General features: G+C 38.1%; 1 protein-coding gene across 2 annotated transcripts in view; it reads left to right on the top strand.

Moving 5' to 3' along the window:
• The first annotated feature begins 316 nt into the window (after nucleotides 1-316).
• Nucleotides 317-23,668, top strand: part of SNX6 (sorting nexin 6) — a 28,603-nt gene continuing 5,251 nt past the window's right edge. Inside the window, exons 1-13 of one of the 2 annotated variants that reach the window (XM_064460245.1) lie at nucleotides 317-413; nucleotides 571-618; nucleotides 6,147-6,251; nucleotides 7,131-7,241; nucleotides 8,830-8,951; nucleotides 10,920-11,043; nucleotides 11,965-12,060; nucleotides 13,275-13,380; nucleotides 15,786-15,861; nucleotides 17,128-17,167; nucleotides 18,363-18,449; nucleotides 19,387-19,546; nucleotides 20,596-20,681. In XM_064460245.1, coding sequence (XP_064316315.1) covers nucleotides 408-413; nucleotides 571-618; nucleotides 6,147-6,251; nucleotides 7,131-7,241; nucleotides 8,830-8,951; nucleotides 10,920-11,043; nucleotides 11,965-12,060; nucleotides 13,275-13,380; nucleotides 15,786-15,861; nucleotides 17,128-17,167; nucleotides 18,363-18,449; nucleotides 19,387-19,546; nucleotides 20,596-20,681 — 1,167 coding nt within the window. In that variant the 5' untranslated portion in view covers nucleotides 317-407. Of the gene's footprint in view, nucleotides 414-567; nucleotides 619-6,146; nucleotides 6,252-7,130; nucleotides 7,242-8,829; nucleotides 8,952-10,919; nucleotides 11,044-11,964; nucleotides 12,061-13,274; nucleotides 13,381-15,785; nucleotides 15,862-17,127; nucleotides 17,168-18,362; nucleotides 18,450-19,386; nucleotides 19,547-20,595; nucleotides 20,682-23,668 lie in introns of both variants that reach the window. The other variant, XM_064460243.1, reaches the window with a different exon arrangement.

Genomic DNA, 23,668 nt, shown 5'->3' with positions numbered 1-23,668 from the left:
TCTGCCCGTTTCGCACATTTCCAGAGGTCTTGCACGCTCACTCTCAGTGCGCCACGCGTTTCAGTTCTGCCCGCGTGAACACCGCCGCTCTCCCCTCAGCAAACCGGCCACGGGAAACGTTCGCCACCGAGGCGCGGGTAGACTTTGAGCACCGGTGTCTCGCAGCCCGTCAGTAAGCCCCGGGGTTGCGGGGGTGGGCGGGGAGGCGAAGCTCCCGCTTGCCCTGTCAGGCCTCCCGCGCTCCCGCCCTCCCCTCAACGGCCGCCGAGCGCGCGCTGCGCCCTCCGCTCCCTCGCGAGAGGCGCCGCCGCCGCGCCGCCCCGCCCCGCCCCCGCGCGCCGCAGCCCCGCCCCGCCCCGCCGCTGTGCTCCGGGCGGGCCGGCGGGCGCCGAGCGCTGCCAGCAGCCATGATGGTGGGTGTCGGGGCGGCCGCGGTGTCGGGGCGGGGCGGGCGGTGCGCGGCCGGGTCACTAACCTCTGCGCTTTGTCTTCCCCCCACCCGCCCTGCTGCCGGCTGTGCCCCTCCGCGCCCCCCGGCCCCCGCCGCCTCCTCCGCTTCGCCCCCAGCAGGAAGGCTCGGACGACGGCCCAGATTTCCTCTCGGAGGAGGACCGAGGGGTGAGTGTAGCGGGGAGGCGTGGGGGCCCCGGGGCACGGGTGGGGGCCGGCCCCTTCCCCCGGCGGCCTCCAGCTGCCGCCTGCCCCGGGCCCCGCCGCGGTGCCGGGAGGGACGCGGGGCGCTGGGGGGCGGCGGGCAGGTGGGGTCCGGGGGCTATGTTCTGCTGGGGTGGAAATAGTACGGCCTCCCTCGGGAATCAGTCCCTGCGTGCGCGTGTTGTGCCGTGGATTTTTCGTTGTTCTGGCACCCAAGTTTTGGAAGGGCAGGTCTTCCGTGGCTCTGGGAGCGGCTCGCAGGGCGCTGTCTGTGTTGCTGGAGACTCATGTTCTCTCCCTCTGCGCCCTTCCCCGGCGGGTACGTGCCCCTTCCCCTCGCACAGGCCCAGCTGGGGCCGCGGACCTGACCGGGCTGACCGGCCTGTGGGGAGCCCCAGGTTCCATCTTTAATCGCGAGTCGGGGCCTAGGTGAAATAGTCCTGCCCTCTCGCCTCTCTTTAGGCCCCGGAGGTTCTCCCATAGACAACAATGGGACGCTTACATTGCGGGCGCGTGCTGCATAATGAACTCTTTATTGAAAAGAAGTTCTGCTCATGGCTCAGGATGCTGTGAGGACGTTTCTTAGCGAGAAAACCTTTTCCTCTGCCCTGCTGTTTCTGGCCTTCGTTGCTCTTCTAACCGCTGCATTCGTCTTTCTCTAATTTGCCTGCCTCACTTAAGCAACAAATCACCTAACGTAGTGTAACGTCTTCAGACTGATTGCCCCTCTTGGTTAGTATCTTGAGAAAGACTGACTCTAAGCAAGGTAGGAGAGCAGCTTCTGGGTTGCTTAGGTTGCCTTGGCCATTGCTGGTTATCAAAGTGGCTACACCTAGTATATTACTAAAAATACAAAATCTGGGAAACATTGTGTTGGTATACCCTTTTATCATACATGCCGTACTGAAGTGTCAAATGCAATGTTAAGTCCTAAGCAATCTTTGACTGTGCATGTTGTAGGAATCCAGTGCATTTTATGTTCTAGTTTATGACCAGAAATTAAAAAAGGAATTCTAGTATTGTATTAGGTGATTCTGGCCATGGTGGAGCTTTTGCCTTTAATTATACAGCTGCTTTAGTAAGAATACTGGATAAAAGAGAGAAGGTGGAAATTGTTGTCCTTTGAGTGTCTTCGGAACAAGGACTGAAGAACTTGTTAATTATAGAGTTGTATTTTACATAAGTTGTCCCCGGTGTTTAGGAACAGACATTAAAGTGCACAGCTAAGTTGTCTTTATCTGAAGGCACAGCTAGAACATAACAATGCAGATCTGATGCAAAACTCATTTGGTTTTTTGTTTGGTTATTAGTTTTCCCTCTAAGGCTACAGGTAGTCCGGAGTTCACAAGGTAATTTCAAAGCCTTAAGAAATCTCTTAGCAGGCTTGTTTGTGCTGTTGGACAACTTACATCATCTCAGTTGGCCAAGTGCAGTCTCTTTCTTTTTTTTTTTTTTTCTCCCCCGCCTTCCCCATCTAGCACTGAGGAATTAAACCAGAACAATGTCCTTCGCCTTTCCCTAATTTTTTTAGGTTTCTTATTTTCAATCACTCTAGGTTTTTAACTTTTCCACTGCTGTGTAAATCCTTGGGGTTAAAACATGATTTTGATTGTAATAAAGAAAATCTAATCAAAAGCAATACTGGCAGTCTGTGCTTTAATCTTCAAAACTGTAACTTTTTTATTATTATTAGCAGTAGTAAAAATAAACAGCTTTTCGTAAAGTGTTTCCCTGGTTCTGATTTGTTGCCTTCCTCTGTCTGCGATTAAAAAATGGGTAGGTCAAGCCTTTGTTTGAAAGCATGGACAACAACTTCTGAGATTTTTAGTTTTGAAAACCAGTACACTTTCTGCTCTAGAATTCAGATATTGCTATGACAGCTATACTAATAACTCTTCAGAATCATGTTTGTCAGCTACAGTTGTATTAAGTTTAACATGGGGGCGATGGGGTGAAAAGAGGGCTGGAAGTGATGCTGCGCATAAACCAGTAATCTTTCAAACAACTGAGTTATACCATATAGAGCCTTTTCTGGAAAATTGTAAAACAAAGCACTAAGAATCATCTTTAAGGAAGTAGCAGTGGGTGGTCTGTAGAAGGAACTTCTTATAAATGGTCTGCGTAAAATGAGCTTGTGGCAATTGCTTTTCTAAATCTCACTTAAGGGGATACTATTGAGTTCGCTTGGAGTTCTTTGTGGTCTCTCTAACGTAAACAATACATACTTTGAAAGGTGGCATAGTATTGCTCTACTAGTACTGTCTTGTGTGTTTTATATCTATACAAACTTTAGCCGACTTGGCTTATGGTCTTGTGTATTCATTTAGGGGAAATGAGCTATCCCTTAGAACAGGTCTGCTAGAAACTTAATGCTGTGATGACACTTTGTAATCTTTTGTTGTAAAAGTATTGTTTGTTTCCCTTGCTCTGTGTATTTATCTGCTTGTAAAGAACCTGCTGAAGAGTCCTTTTTCCCTAGTGTTTTTGAAAGAGCATAGAGTATAGAAGTTACTGTTGTTAAAGGATGACATTACCTAGGAAGGTAAGGTTTGGTTATTTCCCTTGTCTCTACCAGCTTCCTTCCATTGTCATTTGAAGTATAATTGATCCTTGAGCAAGGGCTTAGGTGCTAAATCTCCTTGCGTTATGTTCTCTTTTAGTACTGTAACATCGTTTAGCCCTCCCTTTGGCTTCTGGTATTTTCTAGACCCTTGGAATAAAACGGGCTTTCTCAGTATAGGATAGGAAACTGTAAAGCACCTAAATTAAGTTAGCTTTTGTTTTGCAAGTTGTTCACCGTGGGTGTAGAGCATGTATCTAAAGCATAAAGTTATCTAAGCGTAAAGATTGAGGGGAGCGGGGCAAGATACAAAAGGACTGTATCCCACCTCCATTTTTTCTGGAATTTAAGGTACTTACAATTCAGTTTTCATCCAAATCAGGTTTAGTTTTAAATTTTCTACTCCCTTTATGACTAGAAAGCCATCCGTTGGTGGTAGTTTTCTTTTGGAAGTAGCGATGTATAGATTGCTTAAGTTTGTTGTGTGATGATGTTGTTTGTGAATTTAATTCCCAGTAATGCAACATGAACCATTGTGCCACATGAATACGTTTAGTCCTTCAACTTTCTGATTGTCTTTGACACCTTTCATAAATGCTTCATTACCGTTGCAGATGAAAATGTTCCGTGTTGGCAGACAGGCTCCTAAGCATAATTTAACATATTATTAAACTCCTCAAAACTGTTACAACCTTAACTCAGTATAAATCAAACAAATAGTCCTCTGCAGTTGTATGTCATGAGTGAAGTTGTGTTTAGGTAGTTCTTAATTTTTTCAGCACAGATAAGCATTTTGTTTCAAAAGTTGTGAATAGTGCTTATGGCTGGGGTGTGCTGCACAGTGACAAACTCAAACAGCTGTTATACTGAGTCTTAGAATTTTGTATTGTACCACTTTTATAAAAAGGAGGAGGAAAAGCATTTTAGTAGAAATTTTTGTGACCCCTGAAAGACTACAAAATAGCATTTGGATAATCCAGATTATTTGCCGAGATTACTCTGTTTGTTAATGTATTCTGGGGGACAGTAGGAAAACAAATAGTACCCCAGACAGTGTAAGCACTAGAAACTTTTTTACAGTCTGAAAAATGTGGTGTCATGAAATAAAGCAGACATTGGTATGTCAGATTATATTTTTCTTTCCTAAATTAGATGTTAAACACATTAGAAACTCAGTAGGAGCTAGTTGATTCTGCCTCTGAGAAGTGATCTGCAGTGGATTGTGGCATGATGATAGGCCTTTGTGTGAGGCCGTGACCCCCTAAACCTTGGGAAAACAAAAGCGATGCCCGAATCACATGTGTGAATGTGTTACCATGCAGTAGTTTTAATGATTTGCAACTTTGCTGTAAGGAAAAGCAAGTACTATTTGTGTTAGAGCTATTGAAGTGTTTTATTTTGCTAGCCTAGCAGAATACAGTAGTCTGTGATTTTGGTTTACTTTAATACACTAAGTCTATTAGTCTGGTGGTTGCTACATAAGCAGCAGAGTTGTCCATGCATTGAGGTTAGCTAGAAAGCTAGAGTGGGAGCTGACCACTATAATTAAAGAGAAGGATTAAGATAACTGGTGGAAAACAAGATGTGGCAGTTGATGTTTCCTAGTGCTGTTCCAGTGCCTTGCAGCATTGGCTTCAAAATATGCTCATGTGAAACCTTTGTACTGTGTGTTGCTGATACTTAAAGCATTTTTTTTTCTTGAGTATGGACTTCAAAATTTTTGCAGGAAAAAGTATAACTTTGTATGGCAAAGCATTTTTATACTGTAGAATGTGATATTTCTAAGAAAAAAGCAGCATCAAAGAAAACAGTGTCTCACTAAAAAGTAAGCCTCATAAGCATGACATTGAAATATTTTTTTGACAATGTGATTGGAGGAGATTTCAGAATTAGTCTTGGTACTTACAAAAATAATCTGCATATCTGTTGATCATGATAATTAAATTGTCATGGGACCAAGTGTGCTAGAACAACAAGGGTGCAAGGCTGAGGAGACTCAGATTTCCAGTTGGGGCCTAAATGAGGTTTTAGTTTCACCACATACTGTTGAAGCCTTTGGACCAGTTACTGCCAGACATTGCAGTGTGCAGATAATATTCAAATTTTTCTATATTTGATCATTATCTCATTTTCTTTTTGATGTGACTTTGGAATTATTTTGTGAAAGAGTTCAGGTTTCATGTCTTGTGGAAAAAATATGCGCACTTGTGCCATTTCTCATGCTGATTTTTAAGAGATGGAAATCTTGGGTTTGAGTGGGGTTTGTTTGTTTGTGTCCATCGCGTTCCGTCCCATCCTGTGTCGTGTCATTCCGCCCCCCCCAAATATTCCCAAGGAGACTTAGCTCTGTGAAGTTCAGGATGTTACTTTTTTTAAGCTTTTTCAGTATACCATGGGAAATGTTAAATGAAAGATTAGTGTAAGGCAATGTGAGTAAGCCAGGTCTTTAATAGCTCTTGCTTCTTTGAAATATAGGACCACTTTTCTCCTTAAAAGAACATTTCCAACTGTTAGTACCTTTATAATTACTTTTACAAGTACATTTACTTACAGCAGGTTGTCAATTCAGGGGAGCGGGGGAATGAAGAGAAGAACGAAGAGAAAAACCTACCAAACTTGCCAACTGTAAATGCACTTTGTCTTGACCATCTCAATTACTGGCAGGTTAACAATACACAGAAATGACAATAGTGCACTAACAAGGAGTATGGTAAAGGAAATAATTTTGTATGGTCATGTGTGCCACAAGGAGTACTACTGGAATTTCTTTTTCCACTGTATATAGTCCTTTAATGTTGGGGTTTTTTGTAATCTGTTTTCAGTGTTTTAAGAGTGTTCAGCATTGCAAGATCAGGGTTCTTCTCAAGGGAACAATAAAGGAAATATAATTAACTTTTTTAAATTTAAGCTAAATAGATTTTTCTTTGTTTAGCTTAGAGCCATAAATGTAGATCTCCAGACTGATGCTGCTCTGCAAGTGGATATCTCAGATGCACTCAGTGAGAGGGACAAAGTGAAATTCACTGTCCATACAAAGGTAAAAGCCTGGGTTTGTGCACAGAACATTTTCTTAATTATAGAGAGAAGAAAGTTTGCTTAAACTGTTTATTGAAACAAGTGTAGTACAATCCAAATGAAATGAGAAATTAGCATTATCTCATGTTTAGGAGTCTGCGTAGCTGCAGTGCTTAAGAAAAAGGTGGCTAAAAAGTTAAGAAGTTAAAAACTGTTTAGAAAAAAGTGGCATTCAGTTTTTTATACTGATGTTTTGTCATGCCATTCCCATACTTATTAATTGGCCTATGAGCAGGTAGAATCTTTAATATACCTCAGTATTCTTCAGTCTAGTTTTTTATTAGATTAGCCATGGTTTCAGATTCTAAAAATATATTTCATAATAGAATTACATTCAAGAATCAGTTCTAGCTACTGCTTGTTTATGACTTTTTTTTTTAATTTGAATGTTTATTGATCACAGCATCACAGAATAATTGAGGTTGAATAAAATTTCTGGGGATCATTTAGTCTCATCTCTTCCCTCACTCCCACCATTAAATCAGGATGAACCAGAGCACATTGCTCAGGACTTGTCCATTTGGGTTTTGAATATCTCTGAGGGTGGAGACTCCACAACCTCTTTGGGCAACCCATTCCGATTGATTGCTGCACTAATTAAGATGGGTGTAATTATTGCTGTATGAACTTTTTTTGGCCAAATTCTTACTTGGATTATTGGGGGACCTTACACTGATTTTTTTTGTTGTTGTTGTTCCTTGGAGGTGTTTTTCATATAGTAATGAGAAACATTTTATTTTTTTGGTGGATTTTTTTTCTAGTGTGTGGGTTTGGATTTTTGTTGTGTGGTTGGTTTTTTTTTTTTTTTTCCCCATAACTCTTCCTCCTTTTCCCCTTCTAGAGTTCCTTACCAAATTTCAAGCAAAATGAATTTTCTGTTGTCCGGCAACATGAAGAGTTTATTTGGCTTCATGATTCCTTTGTTGAGAATGAGGACTATGCTGGCTATATTGTAAGTATTATGGTTCTTTTGGTTTATGTGCACTGTTTTCTGTGGACAGTATCAAAAGTACTTGTGACTGCTTTTAAATGCAGTGGAAACTGCAGATGTTCGTTCCTTCTAAAATCAGATCAGATGCTCTAGTACTTCATTTTATGCAATTAGACAAAGTTAATGGTTGAAGCAAGCTAGGAGGAAAGTTACTGTAGTTGTCATACTGTCTTGCCTTTCACTCCTAAGGAGTGAGTAGTTTAATCTCTTATCCAAGTGTATTTTTAGTCCACCGTGTTGAAAGTGTGGGAGATCAGCGAACAGTATAACTTGGTGGTATTGTTTTTGCAAGCTAATGTTTAACTTGGTTACAAGTTTCATGTTGCCTTTGTTTTAGCTGGAATGGCCGAGTGCAGTAACTGAGCTCTAGTTATTAGACTTTTCCAGTTTTCATTATGAAAATCAGAATCATTTTACCATAAATCAGTTGGAGGGGTAAAAAACAATGCAAATAGCATCTAGAACTACAGAGAACCTTAATAAACAACAACTTATGGTTTGAAGTTTATTTCAGGCCTCCAGGGAGCAGAGGTCCCAAAATAGTCACCTTGCGATACTGCCTATTAAAAATGGGTGCTACTGTTCATACTTTAGTGACAAATAGGAACAAATAGGAATATTTGTCATCCTGGTGTGAAAGTTAGGTATTATTTTTGCTTGGGGGAGGGGGGGCTATCTAATGATTCAGAAGGTAAACATATATTTCTAATTAATTAGTGGGTACGTTATGATTAATACAATCTGTGATGTGTCATACCATTCTTGAGCTAGTCTTTTTTTAGTTAGAAAAGCTATCTGAAGTGACTAGGCCTTCAGTGTGGTGGTAATGAGTTTCAGACAGTTGACTGCATAGATGCTGATTTTTCTTTTTTGTAATGCATTAATGTGATGGACAATTATCAGTGAACTAAAATTTAAGCATAGTTTAGCTTTGTTCTCTGTCCCTTTACTGGTAGCAATTCAGGATTAGTTTGACTGCAATGTTTCCTCTTTCAACGTTAATATACTGCATTACAGGATTAACCTAGAGACTTGTTTACTGTGTGCTTTGTTATTTCAACAGATGTATCTTTAATGCTAACAGTGCTGCAAGAAAGAACTAGTGCCTGCAAACAATATGGAGTGGGCTTTTTTGTTTAAATTTTGGGGAGTTATAAATGGATGGCATGAAAACAATTGTGGATTTTTTTTTCTTTGACCAAGTAACAATCCTTACCAAATAAGCTAAAAGAAAACTAATTATAAAATAATTATTTCAAGTTTAAATTCATTGTATTGGGAAAGCTAGGTATTATTTGGTTTATGTTGTAATTAAACTACTGAAGCCATTAGTTAATTCTTTACTAATTTTCAAGGAGACTTGGTCAAAATTGGGATAGTAATGCAGCATGTCTAACTCATGAATGAGAGAATTTATTCATAAATGCTGTAATGAACGATGAAAGAGAGAGCCATGTATTAAAAAGCTGCAGGTGGTTTACAGTTCCTGTACTGAATGGATGTTATTTGAGAAGATATGCAATTAAAAAAAAATTGGATTCAATTTCAGATTCCACCAGCACCACCCAGGCCTGACTTTGATGCCTCAAGGGAGAAACTGCAGAAACTTGGCGAAGGGGAAGGATCAATGACTAAAGAAGAATTCACCAAGATGAAACAAGAACTGGAGGCGTATGTAGACTTGATTACTATTTTTTTTTATCCCTCAACTTGTAATGCTGTTTGCTGTCCCATGTTACTGACTTCACTGTAATGGGTCTCTGTAAGATACAGGCTTGAGAATCCAGTTGCTACATAACCAGGGTAACCTTAGTGATCATGATCAGAGCCATTAGGAAAATTGTAGAAATAATTTCATGGAAGATCTTCTGAAACAGGAAAAAAAAAAATCTTGTTTTTGAGGATTCTTTTATAAGGAAAAAACTAGTTAGATCCTTTTCTTCACAGAACACCTGCAAAGGGAGGAGGTAATATCTGTCTTAATGTTAGTTCTGGTGTTCCACATTTTATAAGTGTAATGAAACTTTAAGGTTTATACATGTAGGGTTTGAACTAGGGATTTTTGCATGTGGTTGGTACTGTAAACATAGATGCCAACATTCTGTTCCCCAAGAAATATGGAGATTACTAGGAAATACTTTTTTTTTGACACTCCCCTTTTTTTTTATGCGCAAGGAGAATATACTTCCTGAAAATAGTACTTTCCCTTACTGTAAATTTAATGTGTATTGAAATATCTGCCCTAAGGCTTTTGGTTCTATCTTGAGTTACACAGTGAAGTTTCTCCTTGCTTCATCCACTTTCCTTATCATGCATTCACTTCTTTGATCTTTTTCCTGTCATTGGTTTCAGTTTTCAAGTGTATATTTACGCTGCTTCTAGACTGCTTCTATCAAGAGCTCTGAATTGGCAAGAAAAGTACATAGAACTCTTAGAACTGCTGCTTTCTCTCCGAACTCCAGCTGCTGTGAGCAAATGTCTTAAAAAGCTCTGTATTAGTGTTACGTGCAACATAATTTATAGCAGAATAGATATACACTTCATATGCAGAAAACTGGAAATTAGCAAAACACTATAGATTTTAAAGAATCTGTGGTTTTCCAGCGGCCCTGATCATGATTCTCTTGTGGTCTGGTTAGGGGTTGGATAACACAGAAAACTTTGGGTTTCTTCTACTGCCACCTCCATCCTCTGCATCCTCCTTTTTTGTCTTCACTGAATGACTACTACTCTCACTGAGATCAAACATCTCCCAACACTGGCCCTGCTGGTTTGCTGGTATGTAAATCTTAACCTCCTTGCACATAGTGGAAGCAAGAGTGTTGATTATCATTTCACTGTTTGACCTCGGATTGGGGAAAAGAGCCCCTTCCGTATTTCTAGACAAGTTACATCTTATTAATTGAATTTGCAAAGCAAAATGGATTCTAGCAAACTTGTATTGATAAGAATGCCTTCCTCTTAATTAAATCACAAAGGAGTAATTGCTTTAAAGTTGAGTTGGCTGAACTGGGCAACTATGCAATTGCCATGGTTAAACTTGATTTTTTTTCATTGTACCTACCAAGTGCAGCACTTAATTTCACTTTTAGAACCACTATGAAGCAAGACATCCACATAAGCTTCAGCCCAAAAAGGCTAGGTGCTTTAACATGGAATAAAAGACTGTTATCTAAAGAGCTAACAAAACTACATGAACATTTAAATAAGTAAGGAGGGTGCAAATAGGCAAGGGGATGGAGATGGGGAGGAAGGAATTTGCACATCAGCTACATAGTGCTTAGTGACTGTAGTCTTTGTCTCAATTTCTTGGTTTTTGGGGAGTTGGGGAGAGGACAATTAAATGAGGTTACACTTTCAGCAAACCAGTCTGTGTTAGCTAGCCTTAAAAATTAGGATGTATTTGTTGAGTCTTCATTAAAAGTCTCTATGTAATTTGTTAAGGCTTCAAATTTCCCCCTAGTATTAACATTGTACTATTTATTTATGTATATATCAAAATTGGAGTGATAACCATTACTATATCAGCTTATAATTTTGTATCCTTATTGAGGATCTCTTAAAGCTGCTCATTAGGCTTATATCAAACTTATTTGCTTCATGTGAAATTCTTATATCTGTCTTTTTTCTTGTTTTCAGTGAATATTTGGCAATATTCAAGAAGACAGTTGCAATGCATGAAGTGTTTTTGTGTCGTGTGGCAGCACATCCTATTTTGAGAAAGGATTTAAATTTCCATGTATTCTTGGAATATAATCAGGATGTGAGTATTGAAAACTGAATTGCTGGCAAGAGAAATCAAGATGTACGTCTGTGGCAGGATGGAAGGTTGATTAAGAGGGCTTTACCTCCTGGGGCAAATGGCATGAATTCCTTCATACCAGACGTATTTGTGTTGTAAAAGTTAGAAATTCATTTAGTCTGTAGGAGTTAATTTTGCTGCTACCTGGGGAACAAAATGCACTATGTGCTTTAGCCTCAGCATCAAAAATATTAATTGGAATCCAGTATGTTTTGGATTAAAAAGATTAGCTTTTGGTGGTGATTTCATATGACGTTATCCTTGTCCACTCTTTAACTGAATATTATTTTTTTTTTGTGGGGAAGGGTGATGCAACAAAGACAGAATGCTAATTTTTAGGATTTGGAACCATGGTTTAAATTCTGTTGCTAATGAAAATAGAGAGGATTTCTAATGAAATGTTCTGATAAGTAAAACCTTTTCGTTACTAATTTAGGTGAAAATTTTGTTATTTTTTTTCTAGTTACTGGACTACTGTGGCTATCCACGTTATGACTGAGTTGCTTTCTAATTTGGAGAGGACTTTCCGAATTCATAATAACTCTTTGGTGATAGAGTTAGTGGTTGCTCATATTCTGCAAACAGTTTTGACTTGCTTTTTAAAATTATAGAAATCAGCATTGAATTTTGAAGAAATCATTACAAATGTTGGCTCAAATGAGTATGTGCTTAGCTTCAAAATATGTTACAGAGGATCCTCTTGCTGCATGACATAGAAACGCTTACTGCTTCAGGAACTCAGTTTACTTAAATTAGGCAAACTTAGAGGGACAGGAAGAGTGTGAGGAGGCCAAAACAAACATTATCCTCAGTGCAGTGAGGTGTAAATCTTTTATTGCCTCCAGAAAATGAACTAACTTGATAAATGAATTTGTTTTTCAGTTGAGTGTTCGTGGGAAAAATAAGAAAGAGAAACTTGAAGACTTCTTTAAAAATATGGTTAAATCAGCAGATGGTGTCATTGTTTCAGGAGTAAAGGTGATTACTGCTTAACATATTAAGATTTAAAATGTATTAACATTGTTGTCCCCTTTTTTAATGAAGCAGAGCATGGGAAGGAACCTGTGGCCCTGGATGCATGATAACTGAGAGCTATCTGATTGCTTCTGTGAACAAGAGCTTTCAGCACTCTTTGCCTTGTCTTATGAAATTAAGCATTTTTAAAATTCATTGATATGTTTCTTTTCGGGCCTGTCATTTTCTCTAGTGGGAAGGTGCCCTAGCTTTGACAACTGCTGCAGCTCAGAACTTACTAACAGTATGAATTTTACCACCCTTTTAACATCCTTCTAGTGTTTCAAAGCTAAGAGCAGCAGTAGAGGTGATAGTGTTTTTCCCAGTAGATGCAAGAATGTAACTGAGACCCAAAAAAAAAAGAATTTTAATTAAATTTCAATTTCATTTTGACTATTCCAAAACTTGAAAGATTGGTTTTATAAGAAGGACTAATTCTGCAGAAGATGATGTAATCTCCTTTCTTTTTAGTGGTAACTTTCCATTTGCAAGCAAATTAGAGGAGCTAAAGTTCCTAGTTGTAAAAGTCTGGAGTTTCAAAACTGCTGGAAAGTAGATATAACCATGGATTAATTATGACTTGGGGAAAAATATGAAGGCCAAATAACCAGCAGTTTTCATAAGCACGTTGTTCAAAGCCATGTTGTAGGCTACTCCATGGTCTTGAGCACCAGTGCTATTTTAAGTTTTTTAAATTTAAATAAATATAAACCAAATCTCTCAAATTGTAATACAGAAGATACTAAATTTACCAACTTGAAAGAAATCTGTCGTCAAGATCAGTGTTTCTGAGCTAGGAGTTCATAATGTTTTTGCTATGACTGCAGCATTTGTGCAACTACATGTGTTTCTTTCCACCTCCCCTTTTTCTAGGTGGATGTCCTTTTATTAAGTACTTGACATCTATTCTATTTTTCTGTCACCAAAGTGGTAGTTAGTAGTGAAATTATTTCCTTTACTTCAGGTTTATTTATCTAGACCTTTAAGATGGTTGTTACAAATTCTTAATAAAACTTCAGATCATGGTAAAATAAGTGAAGAAATCAGTTTACATAAATGGTGTTTTAGACAAAATAGATTGCATATCATGTCACAGCAACATATGCAAATTTACTCAGCAGTTGCTCTCTACAGAGTGAGTGAAATCGTGTTTTTTAAATTGTTCCTGTGTTTTGCAGGATGTGGACGACTTCTTTGAACATGAAAGAACATTCCTTGTAGAGTATCACAACCGAGTCAAAGATGCCTCTGCCAAATCTGATAAAATGACAAGATCACATAAAAGTGAGTTCTTTTTCCACGGTGAAAATAGTACTAGTTACAGTGTACAGAAGGGGTTGATGAGGATCAGTAATTTTTAGTTTTCTTTTTGCATGCAAAAGATAAATTTCTCCCAGTGTAGTCTTTGGATAGTCTGAGGAAGTTTACTCTGACTTTCAAAGTTTAGCCTTTGCTGTAATAGACTAGATGGAGTAAGAACAGCCTGATGCGACACTGAAGATATCCTGATTCTTCATGCTGTCCCTTTGACATAATAATTTTTCAAAGTCTGATTCTTAGTCTTTAAAGTGTAAATGTGGGTAATATATCAGCATACGTGATTTTACTCCTAATTAAGTTGCTATTGATTGGATGAGCTTGCATTCACCAGAGTGCAATTTCTTGGCACACTAGGCATTGCATTACCTTGCTGAGCCACAAACTCCTATTTGGGCCATTAGTTCTAGACCGGGAAGTCAGGTTTCCATTTTTCAGCCTTTTAGAATGGAGACTGGAATGTGTACGTTCAGTAGTTTGGTTTGCAAGTACCGCTTTTCTTACTGAGGTGAGATTTTTCCACTTAGCTATTGATTTCTCTTCATGAGCTGAGTGCTAGCTAATGTGATTTCTGGAAGCTCTGGATAGTCTTCTCAAGTGCATTTATTTGAGAAAATGGAAAATCTTTGGTTTCGGACTACTGTCTTTGGCTTAGGATTACTGTGTTTTGAGAAGCTCAGAAAAAAGTTGACCTTTATTGCCCTTGATTTTAATTTTTGTGCCTAGATAAATCAAAATTGAACTACTAGATTCTGTATACTTCTGGAAGTTTGTGTCTGATTCACAGATTCTGTCTTTGCTATCTACAGTAACATAGTTCACACAAAACCAGACCACAAACCTTTTATGAATCTCCATTGGTCAGGACTCTAAAGTGGATACTAAACAAGACATTAAGCCAAGAATTTACTGAGCTCTTCAGATGCTTCTCTTGCCACTGTATGAAGACTGAGTCTTTTGTAGCTTTGCTATCTATGCTAGGAGATGGGGAGAGTCAGTTACAGCTTAATGAAGTGCTGAGGGCATCGTCATTCAGTTCCCACCTGAAGTGGTTTCTGGTGTTTTGTTTGCTTTCTTAAAACAAAAACTGGATTAGTGGTAGTTAGATGCCAAACTTTAGGTAGTGAGAAAGCTGTTTCATATGGGTTGTATTGTTAGAAATGAGGCTGTAGGGTGTCTGATGGGAAAGGATTGATCAAACTTGTGACAAAGCTTCAGTGGTTTTCAGACTCAAATCCTTTAGGATGTTTATTGACACCTGTTATCAAACTGCAAACTGAGACAAATGGCACCATTTGAAATTCTGGATAGAGGTGTAGAGCAATGATCTGGGAAGCCTGGTTTGGAAATGGTCAATCTGCAATTTATGGATAACTTGTGACTGACAGAGAGCTGCAGGGTTTGCAAAGATAGAGACCTCCTATTTCCAGCAGAAAATCTATTTTTACGTTTAAATGGGAGGAATAGAAGGGGAGGTTAATGGCTTTCTAATACCATTCTTCACTGTAACCAACCGCACTGATTCCCTTGGGATGTGTGGAGTAATGAATTGGGTGGAAGGTGATCCGCTCAATCTGTTAAAACAAGATTGTGTTATTTAAAAAATAATAATTCTGCTTAAAGGTATATAAACTTCAAAAATAACAAGCAAATACATTTTCCTGTTCATTGCTTGGATCTGTTAGTGTTTTCATCATCATCCAATGAGTTTATACTAAAAGCTCTTTAAAAAAGCCACCAGTGCAAAGATTTGATTTTTATGATTATTATATAGCCATACCTCACTAGTCAGATTTCTTCTTAACAAGCCCTGCTTCTAATTTCACTGTTTAAAATGGTTTAACACTAAAGCTGTGGTTACTGGTTGACAAGGTAAGGGTTGCCCAAAAAATTAGGTGTGCACTAGAAAAGGTGTTGTGCCTATAGCACTGTATTTTGGTAGTTTAGAGTTTGTATTCAACTTACTGCTCTCAAGCGCGCAGACTTATGCTTCGTTATTGTTAGACTGATTTTTTTCAAATAGCTTTAGCCTTCAGGTTCAGATTTAAATTCAGACTTTAGCCACTGAGTTTGTACATCTTCCACCAAAATAAAACCCAACAAAGTTGCAGAATAAACTTACCCAGCAGGTGCTAATTGTATTAAATATTCCTAGATAAATTACAGACTTCACAATTTGGTGAGAGCGCCATGGTTATTGTGTGAAGTTATCCTCCATAAGAAGTGACATGATTGAAATTTTATTTCTGCTGTTATATTAAGGCATGTTCCTTTTAGAAAAACACCTACTCTTGAAGAAAGAGAGGAACTTGAAAATTTTCAGAAAGAAGAGGAATGAAATAGTAAAACAAGTGCTTGTTTGTTTTTTCTAGATGTGGCAGACGACTATAATAGAATTGGTTCTTCGTTATATGCATTAGGAACGCAGGACTCCACAGATATATGCAAGTAAGATATTGTTAGTAACTTATGGGGGAATTTGCTAAGTAGCAGTCTTAACAGTGACCTGCTGAGATTGGTGGCTCTCTTGTTATGAGAAAACCAGAATTTATTATAGTTATATCACATTAAGAGATCATCTTCTCTAGTATTTAATTTCTGTAACAGGCTGCTTTAATATTTTTGGTTTAATGTTTGTCTGGGAAAAAATGATGGTTTTGGCAGTTTGTAGAATATTAAACAGATGAGATGGAAAAGTCCTCACAGAATAAGAAAAAAACCCAACTCTTTCACCAGTTTTTTTTAAAGTGTTTTAAGTGCTTTGACATGTGTAGCAAGAACAGGTCTCAGTCTGAATATTCTGGTTTTTATGGGTGTTCCCTGTACCATCATCTTGAAAAATAGCTTTGCTGTTCTGGTAATTTTACTGCCTTTAGGAAAACAAAGGAATCTACAGAGATCCCTAAAACTTTGAAAATAGAAGAGGGTCTCTATGTACGGATGTTTGTCCTTTAATTTTTCAGTGATTTGCTTGAATATGAAGTTTGGTGTATCTGAAAGTAAAACTGAGTTAACTAGCTTAAAGATGTTGATGCTTGTGAACGTGTACACTTACTAGTGTGATGACAGGTAGGAGATGGGTATGAAAGGTAACTTATTTTTATTAATTCACCTGAATTAGTGATATACTTCCAAATGCAGTGATAGCTTACATATTGATTACTTTGATTAGAGTATTGAGATTCGATGTAGTCTGTTAGGGTCTGTCAGGAATCATGCCTGTCTTCTGTCAAAATATTATGACTAACTCAGTCTGCTGTTACACTGAACCCTTGTATAGTCTCCTGTGGTGAAGATATGCCACACTGAATTCAGGGAGGCTGAGCAACAAAGTAGGGCATGTGTCATGTTTACTGTGTGAAGGAAAGTACATTCAAATTTAAGGGAGGATACTTCGTAATAGTGTCGGACTGTTGACCAGGGTGGTGGTGTTTGGGGTTTAATTCACAGAAGCATAAAGAATCTCTGAGGAGCTGTGCAATTATTCTTCAGTAAAAAACATCTATCCATTATGCTTTATTTGTCCCTTACATTTTCTTAAGTTGTACAATTCCCAGATGTTCGAAGTTTCAAAACGTAGCACTATTTGTGAATTACAGTTCTAAGCACTGCCTGTACAGTCTTTATTGCCAGACACAGATTATATTTTGAGTTCTAGAAAGTAATTAGACTGTTCTAATTAGTGTTGTAATACAAGCTGTTTCCTTTGTGCAGGTTTTTTCTGAAAGTATCAGAGTTATTTGACAAAACAAGGGTATGTACTATGAAACCTTTTTAGATATATTCTTTGTGTACATCCTGGAGGTGTTGGGACATCTTGTGTCAACTAGACATTAATATGTGGATGTTTTATGGATGCTTCTATACAAAGCATTTAAGCAATGTGTGGTAGGGAATAAAAAAGCGTAAGATTTCAGTAATCTGTTTTGTAAAATGATTGCTCCTTAGGAGTCCTCAGTCTACTAAACATTTCTAGGCAGTCTTCCTGTCTTCTGTGTAAATATACTAATAAAGCTGCTGTTCCTCTAAAATGATTAGAGGCCTTCAATACTTGTTACTGGGTAGTGTAGAACTTGTTATGGAAAAAAGAAATGAAGAAATGTAATCCTTAATCCAAAAAATGGCAGTCATGCTGCTTTTTTTTTCTGGAGCCAAGATCTGTTTCTGCAATTATTTGCCTCAGAAATACTATTGCTGATGCTCCTAACCAGATTTCCAAATAGCTTGTCTCTTTTGCCTTATTTGTTTGACTTGGTAGAGCAGAAGATGCATACCATGTACCAGGAAAACTTTTGAATGAAAAATGTGTGCATTTCCTAAACACAGTTAGTTATATCTGCATAAATACATACTTTAAAGAAAATTAAGTTAATGGAATTACTTGCTTTTCCTAAAATGTTGCCTTTTAGAACTTCTTTTAAAATCAAGATTTAAAAAAATGCATTTGTAGACTCTGTTTCTAAATTCACAGAAATGTCCGTTTCAAATACAAGCAAATAAGTTCATTGGGCTTTTGGACCATTTAATACATGGAGTTACACAACTAGTCTGCAAAGGTGCCTTAAAAATTTGTTTTCCTTTGATCTCAGAAACACCACAAAACTTCTTGTGCAACTCCTTATACTAGATAAGTTATTGTTTTGCTACTGTTTTCTTAGTGTATGATACATATAATTGAAATTGGGAAGAAAGCATTGTTTAAAATAGAAAGCTAGTTGTCAATTACTGCTCACACAGTAGGTTATTGCTCGCGTTTTAGTACATAATCCTAATACTGCTTCCTCATGATGCATCTTTAAGTATTCTGTCACAAATGCATGATCTTAGTTTTTGAACAAGACAATATGTCATGTACGGTTGTATATTTTATGTTGTATTTGCATGATACAAGTGAATACTCCCAAGTCTGGATGTTTCTAAATTGATGCTTTTACTTACTGTTTTTCCAGAAAATAGAGGCCCGGGTATCTGCTGATGAAGATCTTAAACTTTCTGATCTCCTGAAATATTACTTAAGGGAATCTCAAGCTGCTAAGGTGAATTTATGTTATTTTGTTCAGTGAAATAGTCTTTCTTAAACAAAAAAAAAAAAAAGAGGTAAGGGATCATCTTGAGAAATACACAGTAGGTAGGCTAGAGTAGGTGGCAGCATTTTAACCTGCAGTTTGTCCCTCAGCTGTAAAAACCGGATCTCTGTTGTAGATAAGGAGTAACAAAGCAGTTGCGGATTGTGGGACTGACTGTTTGGAACTGTGTGATCACTTACACTGTACAATTTGGCCTCGATAATTAAAAACAGCGGAAGAGCTGTTGGTGAAATGTTCATGTGTTTGCAGCATGTTTGCTGCTTGTAGGCTGCAAGCAATTCTACTTAATAATCAAAATGGATACTCCAGGTGATCTGCAAGTGCTGATACAAAAGCATATGGGCCAAATTTCATGTTCTATTCCTATGGAAAATTTCATTCTTAGTGTTGTTTGATATGTAGGGTGATTAAGTAACACGACAGAATGAGGAAGCATTTGACAGAAAACGTCTGTAATTAGAAGATCACAGAAAAATCTGTTGCACAAAAAATGCTACTGCTCTTTCTTGGGGCCTCTGTGTGTGTATTTCAAATACATGGTCTAAATATAGTTTGTTTCTAATCTAAGAAGCTGTGAAATTTCTCATCATTGTCCCTGCTTAGGCTTTTTGGAGTATCATCTAAGCCATCTGTTGCTAGCCTCTGCCAGACAAGATGCAGACCAAACAATATTATATTGTGTGTCTGATCCAATATGGACATACCTGTGCCTTGCAGGATGAAGTAAAGTGAATGCAAATAATTTAGTAAGAACAGAAATACAGCAAGAAAGACTAAAATTAACCTGATTTTTTTTATTACTTAGTATATACTAAAATCCTTGGGTAGATTCCTGTAAACCCTATACATCCTTTATGGTTTTTTTGTTTTGTTTTTTTTTTAATAGGATCTCCTATATAGAAGATCTAGGTCACTAGTGGATTATGAAAATGCTAATAAGGCATTGGATAAAGCAAGAGCAAAAAATAAAGATGTGCTGCAAGCTGAAACTACTCAGCAAATATGCTGTCAGAAATTTGAGAAAATATCTGAATCGGCAAAACAAGGTATTTAGGTGGTCTTTGATCCTATGTTTCTTCTTGAAAATGAAGATATTTTAGGATATCATTAATGTGAAAAGATGTTTGTTCTGTTTCCTAAGCTGAACTATTATCTTTTAATCAGTGTTTACTTATTTTAGAAAGTTCAAATTATGTTTTCCTTTGGCTTTTCATAGCTCCGTTAGGCAAAGTCTTACGTGCACATTATTTGTTAACCACTTTTTTACATTAATAGGATAGGATACAAAATGATAGTTGCTAGCAGTAAAGGTAAACCTAATCTTTTAAACTGTTGTTGAAATTCCCCTTTTGTTTTTATGTGTTCTACTGTGAAGGCAGCAGTCTGTTGCAGAGACGATACTACATTAGAAAAGGGAGAGATCATGAAATGAGATTTCACTGAAGTTGCAGTGTTACAGTAGCTCTAGAGAAAAGGAACCTTAATTACATGTTGCATTTCTCCTGGAAACTTCTTTTTTTTAAAGCTAAGATTGTTGTGAGTTAGTAGTCATCTGACTCATTATTTGGGGCAGAATTGTTCAAGGTTCGAAGACCATGCTCTTCTGTTTTTATCACCTAAGAGTTGTTTGACCCTGTAAATCTGGCTAATGATTCTGTAAATGAGACAGTGGAGAATGAGCGATCCTATTAGCCACAAAGCTATATCCATAAAGCATACTTGCTTCCTCTGATCTTTGTGCTGGTGCTGGTTTTTAGCTTAGTATCTTCCCTAGACACTTTTATATATCAGCCTTGAAAGAACAGTGCACATGGAATAAGAGAATTAAATGTTTAAAAGCATCCACATTTCAGTCTTTTTTCGAAAGAGCTTTGTTCACAAAAAGTTAGCTAGAGATGAGGAACTGCAATGACGGTTTGCCTTCATCCAACAGTGTAGCAGTATCTTTGAGCCTGGAATGTGCTGAGATTAAACTTCAGTTCTTTTGTGTTGCCTTCTCTTACCCTTTACCTCTTCCATCTTGAAGGAAAATCTGTTGACAGTTGAGGGCACTAGCAATAATACTATTAAATGAATCTATTTTTATTTTCTATAGAACTGATAGATTTTAAGACACGAAGAGTTGCAGCATTCAGAAAAAATCTTGTGGAACTAGCAGAACTGGAATTAAAGCATGCTAAGGTAATTGTGATCCTTTTTTGCTTGTATTTCAACTGATTTTAAATATTACATGCTTGAATAGCCAAAATGGCTACACTTCTTGTGTGATACGCACTTCACATTCAGGAAGGGGAATTTGAAGGTAAGCATCATCCAGAAAGGTGAACTTTCTTGGATAATAAAGAGAAAAAAAAAGTATAGGCGAAATATCTCCAAGGGACTGGTATGCTTGAGGTGCCTTCTGAAAACTCATCTCCTTGAAGACAATTTGGCTTCAGTTTTATGTTTCTCTAACTGTTTGATATCTATAGCTGCAGAATTTGAATACCTGCCTATTTTTAAAACCTCATCTCACCATTTTACTGTGAGATAGGAAGTGGTTTCTCCTGTTATCCAGATGTCGGGATTTGATGTATAGGATAGGCTAACTATTAGGCGTGAGATCACACAGGCCTGTCTGAAGTCAGAACAGTGTTACTTTGAGTATGCTTTTTGAACCTCTTTGCCTTTAAAGTGCTAACAAAAGAGGAATGTTGCAGATAGCCTTTTCAGTAAAAAAAATTTTTGCAGGAAAAAAAAAACTTTAAGGGGCCTTTAGTGTCCTTAAATTTCACAATGTATTTGATTCTTTTAATCTGTATGGAAATAATGTTTATTCAATCAGGTTAGCTTCTCTGGTTTCATAGACAAGTGCAATATCCTCTAACAGTCCTATAGCAGGAGGTAGCTTTCTTTTAAAAGTCAGCTCTAGCATTTCTCACTCAACTCTGAAAGTGTCAACTACCAAGCTTTGAATTAACTCGGAATATATTTGTTGAAAGGGCTAGTTAAGACATGTAAGGCGTTGCTGAGTTAACTTGTTGCCGCTTTATGCTCTTTTTAGTAGCATTGATGGTGTCGTTCTTCATTCTGCCAAACCCACTGTTTGTAAAGCTAACTTACTGTAAAAAGGATTGTTTGGGGGACTCCTGGTTTTTTAATCTTTGTAGGTATAAGTTCAGCTTGATGGGATATTTAGTGGGTAAAGTAATCAGTAAGGTCCAGAATACCTGATTCCTTTTTCAGATGAACAGTGCTTGCTTTAATGTGCTATATCAGAAATACAGCTGTATTTCCCCTGAAGTCTTAAAACTTCTCATAATACTTGGCACTATTCAGCCTTCCTACTTCTCTGTGTGTAACAGCTGTCTATATCCAGCCCTGAGTCTCCCAGCAATCCCTGTGTTTGGTCATGAAGTACTGGTTATGGGTTTTAGTGAAATTAATAGTCCTAGCAGTCATACCTGCATCAGATTTTACTGATTTGCCATACCATGCTTTAATAAGGGAGTGCATGCACAGTGGTTGCGTCCTGCTTCAGTCATTGACTCTTCATCATCTCTTGTAACTGACTCTTGCTGAAGTCCCCGCATGCCTTGGAATGGAGTGCTTAACAAATTTCACTATCTTCTAAAGTATTCTTAAAGAATCACTGGTATTCTCTTGAATTTTGACAGCTAATAACTGCAGAAGGCGGGGGGGAGAATGCTTAATTTCTGTAGCTTTCACTTGATATGTGTTTCTTTTGATATGTGCTTCTTGGTGTCCTCAGTTTACCTGGAAGAGCTTGAACGTTTTTTAGCTGTTGTTCATTTGGCACCACAGCTTGTGTTTAAGATGTAGTTCTTCCAAAAGTCTGTCTCAGTCTGTGACTTACCTTGTCTGAGTAGATTTACTAACAGGGAGTATACAAGGCTGTTATAGAAGCTTTGAACTGTAGTCCTGTTTTTGAAGGTGAACTTTTTTCTGCTGACCCTTTTCACTTACTTTATCATGGAGCGCTGTAAGATTCACTAGACTGTTTTGAATATTTAAAGCTTTACAATATAAAAGGTCATTTTGACTAAGGGTGGCAGTTCTTGAAATGTTAACAAATGTTGTGACTTGCTCATTGAAAGGATATTTTCTTTCTCACCAGATTTGAAAGCTCTGTTTTTTTCAAAGCTCTGTTTTTTCAAAGTCTATGTTTTGTATTTATTCAAAACAAGTTACTACAGAGGGATCAGTTTGGTTGCTGTGCTCTTATTTCTACAGATTCTGAGTTGGATTATTACAGAATTTACAAGTGCAATATATCATATTTTTCAATTTTTTATAATGGGAAATTTTCTTATTAATGCTACAACGAGCGTATTTAAAGATAGTCTTATGGATAGGGTTTTATTAGTCTGTACAGAGTATTGAAGGATGAAATAGTTTGGATGCTTTCTGAGATAGTTCCATAAAAGGAAGAAAGAAGGTATGAAAAGGCTGTGGGAGGTGTGTTGAGATAGCATTGTGCCCTGATGTGTGAAGAGCAACGTTAGGGCAATATGAAGGTTTCTTCTTGTCCTGGAGAGGACATTTTTATACTTGTTGCAATGCAAACCATGAACAAAGCTTCCATTTCAGGGAGGCTAAGCAGCTGTGGTTTTAGCTGGGCTAAGCTGGGGTGTTCATAGGCACCTAATTCCTCTTGCAGTAGAGCAAAAAGAGGACTGGTAGAAGCAAAAAGAAAGCTACTTTTTCACGTAGGCAACAAATTAATGAAGTCAGATCAAAAGCCCCCTGCATTAAGGCTCTGGACAAAATACTTTGATGTTGCAGCAGTCCCTGTCTTTGTGCTTTTGCAGCTACTTCAGGCAGAAGAAGTTTTAGCAGCCACAAACTGGAAATTGCTTGGCTTGTCAACGGCACGTGGAGTACGGTGCTCCCAAGCTTTGCAACATGCCCCGTTATTCAGGTCTAAGTGCTCTTTCCAGCAAAAAAGCTAACTGGGGAGTGGAGGCTGGGGGCAGCAGATAACGCTGCCGCAGGCTTTTGCAAGTCTTTTGTTGTGTTCTTTTTGCTGGAACGAGTACCTCCTGGCTAGGTGTCATGCAGGTGCATCTGTCTCTGAGCTGGTCTAGCCATGTGTCTTCTGTACTTGGAGTTGCCTGGCATAGGAAGCATAGGGGTGAAATCTGATGCAGCAATGGGTGCCGGAATTC

Source organism: Phalacrocorax carbo, chromosome 9 (genome assembly GCF_963921805.1).
Source record: "Phalacrocorax carbo chromosome 9, bPhaCar2.1, whole genome shotgun sequence".
Lineage (NCBI taxonomy): Eukaryota > Metazoa > Chordata > Aves > Suliformes > Phalacrocoracidae > Phalacrocorax > Phalacrocorax carbo.
Note: the sequence above shows the minus strand (reverse complement) of the source record. Positions and strands in the feature narration are given on the sequence as shown.